This window comes from Myotis davidii, unplaced genomic scaffold, assembly GCF_000327345.1.
Source record: "Myotis davidii unplaced genomic scaffold, ASM32734v1 scaffold281, whole genome shotgun sequence".
Classification (NCBI taxonomy): Eukaryota; Metazoa; Chordata; class Mammalia; order Chiroptera; family Vespertilionidae; genus Myotis; species Myotis davidii.
Window position 1 is genome coordinate 4,241,301 of NW_006293784.1, and position 12,680 is coordinate 4,253,980.

Here is a 12,680-nt window from a genome sequence, read left to right on the forward strand (position 1 = left end):
GGTAAAAGGGAACCCTAATACACTGCTGGTAGGAATGCAGACTGGTGCTGCCACAGTATGGAGTTTCCTCAAGAAATTAAAAATGGAACTCCAATTTGATCCAGTAATCCCACTTCTAGGATTATATTTTAAGAAACCCAAAACACATCAGAAAGAATATATGCACCCTATGTTCATGGCAGTGCAATTTAAAAAACTAAAATCTGGAAACAGCCCAAGTGCCCATAAGTAGATGAGAGGATAAAAAAGCTCTAATACATTTTCACCATGGAATACTATTCAGCAGTAAAAAAGAAGGATCTCTTACCCTTTGAGACAGCATGGAGGGACCTGAAGAGTATTATGCTAAACTAAATAAGCCAGTCAGAGAAAGACAAGTATCATAATACCTCACTCATATGTGGAATCTAATGAACAAAATAAACTGATGAACAAAATAGATCGAGATATGGACGCATGGAACAGACTGGAATCTCAGAGGAAGGCGGGGGGAGAGTGGGTGGGTGGGAAGAGATCAACCAAAGAACTTGAATGCATATAGGCATAACCCATGGACACAGATAATAGAGTCGTGAAGGCCTGGGGTGGGGGATGGGGGCTAGCTAGAAGGAGTCAATGGGGGGGGAAGGGGACATAGGCAATACTTTCAACAATAAATATTTTTTAAAAAGCAATGGAAGAATAAGAAGTAGGGGAGATCAAATAAAGACAATATGGAGATGAAAAATACTGGGGAAGAAAAAAATTACAGTTTGAAATCAATTTGTTAAGTAGATAATCAATCACTCAAATGTTTCAAAATTCAAAAGGTGCAAAAGGATGATAGTGAAAATTAGGTCTCCTTTCTTAGCCATGCTCTATCTATCTAGTTCCCCTCCCAGAGTTACTAAATATAATCTTGTCTTAAGGCATTTCATATGCACAGATTATTAAATTTCTAGTAGTGGGACTAAACAGTTAAAGGGCTAATTGCATTTTTAATTTGAATACATCTTGCCAAATCTGTCTCTACAGGGTTGTTATTTTACTCTAACACTGTGGAGAATTCCCATCTTCCCCAAGGTTTGCTGAACAATGACATTATCAAACTTTCAGTGTAACTATTCAGTAAAAATAAAATTTCAGTGACATTTTTCTTATTATCAGTGAGACTGACCATCTTTTTATATGTATAGGGACCATTTGTCTATCTTTTTTGTGTGTAACTTGCCTGGATATGTCCACATGCCTAATATTACATAGTATTAACATACCAATGTCAAATTGTGAGGGTCTGATAATGCTGTAACCTAGCAGAAACTTCATTTCTTTAATAAGACCCTTCCACCTTCTTTCCTTTTGATTCAAACTGGCCTTGTCCAGCCTAAGAGTATCCTAACTCACCTGCCTCTCCTTCCCTTGCACCTCCACTCCCTTAATCATCAAGCCCTCAGTATAATGATGTTCTGGTGGTCAGTGGCGTTAAATAATCTTAGGAACAAAGCCTCAAATCTGTTGACCACAGAGACAGAGTTCCAAACTACAGATAACTTCTAGGCCTCAGTTGTGTTTCAGCTCCAGAACGACCTACTGACCACATCCTTGCAAAATTAGACAAAGTAACACCATGGCTGACATGGGGACCAGATGCAATAATCAACTAGCCCCTACCCTAGTGCTGACCAATCCATAGAGATCAAGACCCTAACCTCTTAGTCCCCTTTATAACTCATCCCCTCGAAGCCATGGGGGAGCTATGTCTTTGAGCATGAGCTCAACCTGTGACTCTGGGCATGGCACCATTTCCTTAAATGCAAACCTTTACTTTCTTGGCTGCAAACTCCTGTTGGCCTTTAATTGGGCCTTGATGTGTGCAGGCAAACAAACCCCTTTAGCTCAGCAACAATAGTATTTTGGTTACGTAAGAAAGTGCCTTGTTCTTAGAAAATACTGCTGATGCATTTACAAGTGTCATGGTATCTGCAACTTTCAAATGATTTTTAAAGAAATAGAACATAAAAACAGAGAGATCTATGTTCACTGTCTCATATGTTTAATTTTTCTATGAATTTAAAAGTTTTTAAAGTAAAATGCTGGGGAAATGTTACTGTAATCATAACAACAGGCAATTAATCTCCACCACAAACTATGATTTTATGATACTCAGTTTAAAATTTGCTTATTTTCAGTGAAGGCCTGGGGAGGGGAGGGGAGCAGGGTAGAGGAGGTCAATGGGGGAAATGAGAAAACATCTGTAATATTTTCAACAATAAAGATAAATTTAAAAACAAAAATAAAATTTGTCCATTTTACTTTTTTAATAAATGTATCAAAAATTCCCCAGGAACCCAAGTTGGGAAAGGAGAGTCACACCTACCGGCAGGCATGTTTCACTTGTTAAAACGTCCCCAGCAACACCTGGAGCGACAAGATCTTGCTTCTTTGCTTCTCTGTCCCCCAGCATGACAGCAATGGTCTCAGCAAGAGCTTCATTTACAAAATGACTAATCATGTCTGAACTCACAGGAACCCCAGCATCAACAAAAAGCTGGAGGACGCCACCACTTGTTCCTTCCACTACAAAGTGAAAGAATTTCAGAGTAAGTGGGCAAGGAACATGCTTACAATCCAAACCTTAATTCTTAAAATTTTACAGATGCAAACATATGTGTACAATGGGATGGGAGGAGAAATAAAAATGAAGATAGAAAATCTACTTATTATGAAGAAGAAGAAGATAACTTAATAGTGCACATTCTCTCCAAGCAAACAAAAAAGGGAAGGAAAATATACAGATGAAAATTTACTTATATGGCCTCTTCCCTACCATAGAACTTAGTGATAAAAAGGATTTACATGCACATTAAATGTTCTATCTGAAAACAATCCATATTTCCAAGGAAACCCTGTGACAGATCTTGGCCAAAACACAAGGATACAATGGCTGTGGGGGAACCTCAGAGAAATGGTAGCTGCTTTATAAACATGAAAACAAACCTGCCTTCCTTTCTAGTTTCAATACTAACATTTACAGTTTAGGTCAGTGATGGCGAACCTATGACATGCATGTCAGAGGTGACACGCGAACTCATTTTTTGGGTTGATTTTTCTTTGTTAAATGGCATTTAAATATATAAAATAAATATCAAAAATATAAGTCTTTACTATGCTTGCAAATATCAAAAAATTGCTATATGTGACACGGCACCAGAGTTAAGTTAGGGTTTTTCAAAATGCTGACACGCCAAGCTCAAAAGGTTCGCCATCACTGGTTTAGGTGCTTGATATCAGAAGCTCCACAGGTATATTAATTTTCCAAATATGTTGTACTTTTAACCTGTATGAATGTTCAGAAAATTCAGTGAAATTTTAACAACAGACTTTACTAGAATTAAAGTGGCTCTATTTCTAGGGCTTTGTGTGGAAAACATGTAAACAATGATCTATATGACTTGAGGGAGATGTGACCTCTCAAAAGAGCACTCTATTAATTAGTACACCTAGGGCAGCAATATCTAGAAATCCCTAAAAAGTGGGTATAGGTGTCTTGTTGAAGGATAAGTAATTATATGTTGACATATCTCCTTTTTCATTCCCATAATTCATTATTTGGGCGTGACCAAAATCAAAACATCTCTGCCAGAAAGCACAAAAGCAATACCCAAACACGCAAAATAAAAACAAATGCAGAAGACAGTGGCGGGAGGTAAGAGCATGGGGTGGGGTGGGAACCAGGTGGAGGGGAGCTATGGGGGGAAAAAAGAGGAACATCTGTAATAATCTGAACAATAAAGATTTATTTAAAAAAACAAATGCACATGCTTTTGCAGAGAAGAGAACAGGATATAAATATCCAATTTGAAAATTTTAAGATTTTCATACAGAAAAACATCAATTTCTGCCAGGCTGGGGTGGCTCAGTGGCTGAGCATCGACCGAGGAACCAGGAGGTCACAATTCGATTCCCAGTCAAGGCATATGCTCAGGTTGCGGGCTCAATCCCCACTGTGGGGCATGCAGAAGGCAGCTGATCAATGATTCTCTCTCTCCCTCTCCCTTCCTCTCTGAAATCAATAAAAATATATTTAAAAACAAAAAATACAGGAAAACATCAATTTCTTCAAAACATGGTTGGTCATTTTTTACTTTCCTTCAAAATATGAGATGATGAAAGAAAATCTGGGGTAATAGTAGTGTAGGGAGTCTTTGAGTAATACTAAATAGGAAGAATGAACCAAATGCAACAATAAATTGTGTGGAGCTAGGGTCCTGGCTATGACTGGGTGGTGCCTGAGGAAGAACAAGGATAAGAACATGTAATAAACAGTAACTCCAAGGCTGTGGAGATTGGGTGCTTGGAAAACTGTGATATTATTAACAGACATAGAAACAAAGGAAGACCACATTCGTTTAGAAAAATGAGATACATTTCAGTCATGCCAAGTTTGGGATGCCGGTGGAACAAGTGGGAATAACAAGTTTACAGCCTAGATGTGTGTCTTAGGGGTCATAAATGATGCAGGAAAAGTAATGGCACAAGAAGGCTGGAAAACAGAAAAGAAACAGAGAAGAGCACAGAAAGTTGGGAAAATTTTGATTCAAGTAGCAGGGGAAAAAGATGAGGAAATGAGGCCTTAAAGAAATTAAAAAGATAAGGGGAAGAAGAAGCTAAATTATAAAAATCCAACACCAGTAGAACATTTTAAGAACTAGAGGTGGTCAACAGTGTCCATGCTAGAACCATACAGGAGGACAAAGATTTGAAGAGACTGTTTTTAACAACCAAATACTGTGAGAGAACAGTTCTGTTAGGGGGAGGGCAAAAAGTCAAACCATAAGGACAAAGAGGAAGTAAATATGGACTCTGACGTCTAAGATTTGAGCAGTTAAGGGATAGCCTATGGAGAAGGTAGAGTAGGTTATTTAGGTGTGGAAAGAAGGAAAAAAAATAGAGTAATATATAAAAAAAGAGAAGAACAAAGTAGGAGAACTTACACTATTCAACTTCAAGAATCATTTTTAAATTTACAGTAATCAAGAAGTATGGTATTAATATAAAGATAAACTTATAGCTCAATGGAACAGGATAGGAAGTCCAGAAACAGACCTATATGTGTATAGCCAGTTGATTCCCTACAAAAGTGTCAAGGCAGTTCAATGGGGGAAAGAATAATCTTTTCAACCAATAATGGTAGAACAACTGAATATCCATATGCCAAAAATATAAGTCTTGATCCTTACTTCAGACCATACACAAAAATTAAATGTACCAGAGACCCATGTGTCTTCTAAAAGAGAATCTTAATGATCTTAAGTTAGGCAAAGATTTTTTAAATAGTACACACACAAAACAAACAAACAAAAACCACCACAAGCTATATAAGAAAAACTGATAAATTAAACTTTATCAAAATTACTCTTTTGGTCTTATAAAGATAATGTTAAGAAAACAAAAAGGCAACATACAAACCAGGAGAACATGTTTGCAAAACATGTATCCAAGAAAGAACTTGTATCCAGAATAAAGAACTTTTACAACTCAATGATAGAAAGACACAAACCCCATTTTTAAAATGGGCAAAATATTTTTAAAAAAATACTTTACCAAAGTGAATATACAGATGATAAATAAGCATATGAAAAATTGTACATAATCATTAATCACTAGGGAAATGCAAATAAAAACCTTTAGGAGAGCCCTAACTGGTTTGGCTCGGTGGATAGAGCATTGGCCTGTGGACTGAGGGGTACCGGGTTCAATTCCGGTCAAGGGCATGTACCTTGGTTGCGGGCACATCCTTAGAAAGAGGTGTGCAGGAGGCAGCTGATCGATGTTTCTCTCCCATCGATTTTTCTAACTCTCTATCCCTCTCCCTTCCTCTCTGTAAAAAATCAATAAAATATATTTTTAAAAAAACCTGAAGGAGATATCTCTTCATGTTTACAGAATGCCAGAATTCAAAACACTGACAACGCCAAACATTGTTGAGGTTGTGGAGCAACTGGAACTCTCACGCACTGCTGACTGGAATGCAAAATAGAATAGCCACTTTGGAAACATTTAGCAGTCTCTGGTAAAGTTAAGCATTACTTACCATGTGATCAAGAGAAATTTAAAAATGTGTCTAAAAAGCCTGTTTGCAAATATTCATATCACAGACTTATAATAGCCAAAAACTAAAAGACTACAAATGTCTATCAACTGGTAAATGGATTACAAATTGTTATATACATACAGTGTAATATTATTACGACTGTCAATATTATTACGATTGTGATAAATAAGACAAACACAATAGATATGCACTGTGTGATCATGTATATACAAAATTGTAGAAAAAGCAAAAACACAATGAAAGAATGAAGATCAATGGTTGTTAGGGCCTGGAAGGCATGGGAGGAGGTTAGGAATGACTTCAAAGTGGTATGAGGGAACTTTTCGGGATGATGGAAATGTTTTTCAATATCATGATCCTGCGGCTAATATATAGCTGTGTTTATTAAAACTCATCAAACTGGACACTTAGAATTGGTGAGTTTTATGGCAAATAAGCTATATCTCAAAAAAGCTGTTGCAGAAGGAGGGGAAAGAAAAGAGGAAGAGGGGGAAGAGATAGAAGGAGGAGGAGGAGGGAAGAGGAAGAAGAACAGAAGGAAGAAAAGGAGGAATGCTACCCTTAAAAATACTACCCTTAAAAATAACCTCTATGAATGATGTGGGTTCCATAAAGAAAGAAGCTCCTTTATTCATTCAATCGTCACATAAACTCTTAAATGTTAGTCAAGGGCTAAGCACTAAAGGAGAAACATCCTTAATCCTGAGTAATTTATAGTCTAGTGAGTGAGACAGATATGTAAACTAATCACAATACAATGTGAAAGTTACTATATCAAAGATGTATACAAAGTGCTATATATAACAGTTTGGAAATAATGGAGATTTGGGGTGGGAGGAATAGAGGATGTTATCATCATCTGAATGCTGCAGTATGAAGTAAGGAGGTGAGGGAGAGCTAACCTCCATTCCAGAGAAGATCTGGGAAGTGATGTAGAAAGAGCTTAACTTTTGTCAGGCAAAGAATACCTGACTTCTAGAATATGCAAATCCACAATGACCTGAAAATTTTGTCTTTTAATAACAAAAAGACTAAAGAGATTCCATTTCACTTACCAATGTCAGAACTCAACGGTTCACTTGCCTCGCTGGCTGAAACACTGACATTAGCTATGGCCTGTTGTTGGATTGGAAAGAGCCCAGAGATAATTCTTGACATTATTTCTTGTTCTACCCTAGAGGATAAAAGTTAAGGATTCCTAAATTTGAGTGAAATGTAGAAAACATTAGAAATACTATGCTTAAAAATAACCTCTAACTATCCATAAGCACAAGAATTTACATGTGAAAGCAGTCATTCTAAAAGCTGAATCTGGAAGAAGAAACAATCAAATGTATCCCCTAGCAAAATAAACCACATGAAATAGATCTCCATGTGGGAGATAATTCATCACATCAAATTAAAATCTTTCAGATTAGTCTAAAGAAGAGTTTAACAGACCTCATAAATTCCTAAGAAGGTTTAGGTCAACTATACCTAGCATATCATGCACCTAAAATGTTGGGTTCTCTACTCTGAAAGCATGCATATAAAACCATACAAGATCAGAGCTGGAAAAGAAGTCCAGCTACCCTCTCTTCAAGGAATAAATATATAGACTGCAATATAGATAGGTAGTTTTCCTCTTAAAAAAAAATAATTTATTTCCAAAGTCAATGTTAACATGGAGAAAAGGAAGAAGAAGGGGGAAAAATGCAATGAAATAGGAGACTGCCTCTGTACATGAGAACAGCTAATACACAATTACAAATTATCATATGCCCTGGCTGGTTTGGCTCAATGGATAGAGCATCGGCCTGCAGACTGATGGGTCCCAGCTTTGATTCCAGTCAAGGGCAAATGCCCGGGTTACAGGCTCAATCCCCAGTAGGGGGCATGCAGGGGGCAACCGATCAATGATTCTCTTTCATCATTGTTGTTTCTATCTATATCTTCTCCCTTCCTCTCCCTGAAATCAATAAAAATATTTTTTATAAAATTAATATACAAGTAATAGATGTTCATTGTCGAAAAATCAGAAAACATTAAAAAAATTTTAAACAGGCAAGGCTCCCTCTTAATCCCAGATTCAAGGATAAACACAGTTAACAATTTGGAATATAATTTTCCATTTTTTTCTCTATGCCCACTTATTTTGGAGTGAGTTCTTATAAACTACTAGAGGCCCGATGCATGAAAATTCGTGCAAGGGTAGGCCTTCCTTCCCCCGGCTGCCGGCACCAACTTCCCTCCAACACCCAGGACCCGGGCTGCTTCCCTCCTCCAGCCACCCGCAGGCACCAGGGACCCAGGCTTGCTTCCATCTGGCCCAGCTTCATCAGGAAGGACATCCGGAATGATGTCCAGAAGACATCTGGTCTAATTAGCATATTACCCTTTTATTATTATAGATGGTTAAATCATTAGAATCCTGCTTAGTTTATGTACCAGTGTATAAATAATGTATTTCAACATGACTAAATATTTTTCTAAACCTAATCTTGATAACTGTATTAATATTCAATTTAGTTTATTCCATAACTTGCTTAAGGTTTCTCACAGGGATAAAAATAAGTTCTTAAGTTTATATAAGTAACAAACAGAACAGTGCCTTGTTTGTAGCAAGCACTATTGCTGCTAAGTAAGCTATGGCCTGTGGCAGAACTGTAATTTGCTGGGGTCCAACCCCAGCAGGTCCAGGGGTCCCCAAAGGTGTGGACGGAGTCAGCGAAGAAGGAATGACACGGAGACAGCATTCAGTTGATCAGCAGCCTTGCCAGGATCTCTAGCCACAATCTCCAGCCAAGTTCTGTGTCCATGTTCTCTTGCTAGGTTCTCCAGCCACGTTCTCCAGGTTCTCCAGCCAGGTTCTGTAGCCATGTTCTCTCGCTAGGTTCTCCAGCCAGGTTCGGTCGCCAGGTTCTGTAGCCGGGTTCTTCAGCCAGGTTCTGTCTAGGTTCTCCAACCAAGTTCTGTAGCCAGGTTCTGTCCAGGATCTTTTGCCATGTTCTCTCCAGCGAAGTTCTTCTGTCTCTAGATTCTGTGTTCTAAGTTCTGTCTTCTAAGTTATTCATCTAAGTTCTGTCTCTCTCTGTCTTGTTACATCTGTATTTATACCAGTTGATTCCAATCCTATCAATCTCTATTCCAAAGGTTAGGGCGTTTCTTATCTCCATTCCAGGGATAAAGATTATGTAGCTTAAGCATGATTGTTCATAGTTAAAGTGATTAATTACCCGCCTGGCACTTAGTGAAGGGGTTTTATTCCCTCCCTAACTTCAGGGAAAAATCTCTAGCTGGGGAAACAACCTTTCTCGGAGAGGTGACCTTGGTTAAAACACATAGTGCCAAGAAGGTGAGCAAACATATTAAGAACAGTATGCCATATATGCCAGGTCTCTTGAAACAGCAAGGATGGACCAGCTCCTGGCAGTAATTTCCTTAGGATAAATTTCTGGAAGTGAATCACTAGATTGAAGAACATGTACATTTTTAAGGCTTTTTTTACTTAACAATAGCTCTTTTGCCATTTAGACAGTCTAAGTACAAGTATTCCAGGACAGAAATAATACCTCCAACAGTTACACACTAAGTATCACATCAAATAGTTTCCAATGACTATAGCAAAGAAATTTAATAAATGAAAGAGACAAGAAAGATTTTCAACCGAAACTCAATACTTTCCATTTATATTTGCTACTACAATTCTGTTAACACCAATGCCTCTTTAAACTCACCACTGAATTAAACTACTTTCCAAGGTTTCTTTCCTCTGAATTACTTTATCCAGAATATCAGCAGTGGGATGAAAAGTAGAAGCAACTGGTGGAAATGGAGGACCATTATATTTTGTAGAAGCAACTTTAACACTTCTATTAAACTCCAGAATTGGTTCAGAATATTCTGGAATTTCATCACATTTTTCCTCTTCCTGGTAATAATAAAAACAAAATGATTATATTCACATATCAGTTCAACACTGCTGAGTGACAAGAATAGGCAGGGAACTTTTATAGATGAGTTAACTTAACCAACACTTCTAAATTAATCAATGGCATTTCAACTAGTTTGATCGCATTATTTACATACACATTTGTCTATCATATGGAAAAATACTGGTAGAAAATGGTTTCCAAGATCTGTTACCTGTATGACATCAATTACTTCATCAAAGTTAGTTCCTGGAAACTTCACCTCTTCATCTACCTTCGTTAATTCTGGAGTCTAAGAAAGCATTTCAGAAAGTTTTTGTTGTGTTTACTCTTTTTAATTTACACATGACTTATCATATTTCTACCCATAGCATAAGCTTATAATAAATAGCCCTATTTTTTAAATTTTAACATCCTATTCAGAATTTAATTCATTTGTAAATGAAATCCAAGACAGTCCCACCCGTCCTGTGTGGCTCAGTGGTTGAGCATCAAGCTATGAACCAGGAGGTCACGGTTAAGATTCCCAGTCAGGGCACAGGCCCAGGTTTCAGGCTTGATCTCCAGTAGGAAGCATGTAGGAGGCAGGTAATCAATGATTCTCTCTCATCACTGATGTTTCTCTCTCTCTCTCCCTCTCCCTTCCTCTCTGAAATCAATAAAACTGTATATGTTTAACAATCAACTCCTAAAAAATAAAAAATCCAAGACAGTCCCAAAGCCATTAGGTTCTCATTTCAATAGTCCTAAAAAATTAAATATGTTTTTCTGTCAAGGATTCCATCAACAATGCAACTTAAGTCAAGTTGATATGATTGTGATTTCTCTCCTAGAGTTCAGATAAAGTGCTTGTATATGTAGATATATAAGTATACACATACAAACTCACGAAAAGACAGATATAGAATCAAAAATTTAAAAAAATAAATAAAATAATTATTTTACAAATTTAGTCTGTAGGCCTCACTGAAAGTAATCTAGTTACCTAAAACCACAAATAGCCTCCTGAGAGCTGAATGACAAAGAGTCAGAAATTATTATTTGTAACCATATATGTTTTAATAAACTTCTGGTGGAAAAATATTACTAATGAAAAAATTAAATCAGACACAAATACATTTAGATTCAGTTCTATTTTACTATTTCTGATTATGAAAAATTGTTGGTTTTCACCCTTTCCATAAGAATGTATTCTTATAGAAGCATGGAATAGACTGACAAATCTCAGAGGGAAGAGGTGGAGGAGGGAGAGATTAACCAAAGAACTTAAATGCACATAGGCATAACCCACACACACAGACAATAATAGTGTGGTGAAGGCTGGGGACGGAGTGGAGGAGTCAATAGGGAGAAAAAAGGGGGCATCTGTAACACTTTCAACAATAAATTTTTTTAAAAAAAGACTATATATACTTGACGACCAAATTTGCTTACAATAGATGAAATGTGGGGAAAATTACGGTGCTTTTTGATGTGTAGTAGTAGAATCTTAACTTCATTACTCAGTAGCAAATAAATACTTGGAAGAAATGCATATAGTACAATGACAAAGTAACATCCCAAAACATAAACTCCAATCATCATTATAAAATTCACATTCAGAAAACCTATATTTAGTTCCCATTTAAATCGAGATTCTCCTCTGAAGAGAAAAAATTCTTCACATATGAGAGTATTACAACTTATGTGACCAAAAAGTTACACTAAGGATTATGACTTTCAAAATATTTATAAATATAAGAATCTTAAAGTTCCGTTTTTAGGTTCAAAAGCAATTCCAGGTTCATTCTGAATCTTCTCCTTAAAACCTAAATTATTATAATGAATTATAATGATAATGAAAGACGTTGCAGGGAATAACACTAGTTAAAATCTATAGTGAGACATTACTTAAAACTATAAAATAAATTTCTGAACAATACCTGTATCCAGGTGCTCAGAGGAGGAGGAGATGCTTGTTTGGGACTAGGCAGAGATGGACTGACATCAATGCTGACATTTGAAATGCTGTCAATATCTACACTGGGTAATACCTAAAAAAGAAGACAACATCTAGCTTTCTGTTCATCATTTTGACTCAAATACTTGATATCTATATATCAATAACATATATTTAACTTTTTATTGCAAAGTCAATGGAAAATAATTTTTTAATTATGAAAGGATAATTTACAAAATTTGGAAAATAAAGGGAAACATACAAAACCCTACCATCTTAAGAAAGCTTCATTGTCACTATTCCTTTTACGTATCTTTTTACTACCACTTATATGTAGGCAAAATATACAATAATTTCATTCCTGATTTTTCAGTGTAATTAAGTCAGAAACATCCTACCTTGTTTAGGATGTACCTTGTATAGACTTCATAATTATATTTTAAATGACTGTATAATATTTCAACAAATACACATGCCTTTACTATTAATCATTCTCCTGTTGGCAAACATTTAGGATACTCCTAATATTTCTTCTATTATATGTATATCACTACAAAAAACTTCTTAATATATATAGGGTTTATTTCCCTAAATTTTGAATTATATCCTTATACTAGATAGCCAGATACTAGATTAAATTTTTGAGCCATAGGGCATGAATATTTAAGATTCTTGGTAATTACTGCCAAAATGCAATCCAAATGAGCTCTATTTACAACATCAAAAAAGGTGATCA

General features: G+C 36.3%; 1 protein-coding gene across 10 annotated transcripts in view; it reads right to left on the reverse strand.

Annotated features, from left to right (window-relative positions):
* KIAA0586 (KIAA0586 ortholog) overlaps nt 1-12,680 on the reverse strand; it is a 106,292-nt gene that overhangs the window by 62,583 nt on the left and 31,029 nt on the right. For all 10 annotated transcript variants that reach the window (XM_015566482.1, XM_015566484.1, XM_015566480.1 and 7 more), the window contains 5 exons: nt 11,928-12,038; nt 10,220-10,297; nt 9,811-10,004; nt 7,150-7,268; nt 2,357-2,556 (listed from right to left, as the gene is read on the reverse strand). In XM_015566482.1, coding sequence (XP_015421968.1) covers nt 2,357-2,556; nt 7,150-7,268; nt 9,811-10,004; nt 10,220-10,297; nt 11,928-12,038 — 702 coding nt within the window. The remainder of the gene's footprint in view (nt 1-2,356; nt 2,557-7,149; nt 7,269-9,810; nt 10,005-10,219; nt 10,298-11,927; nt 12,039-12,680) is intronic.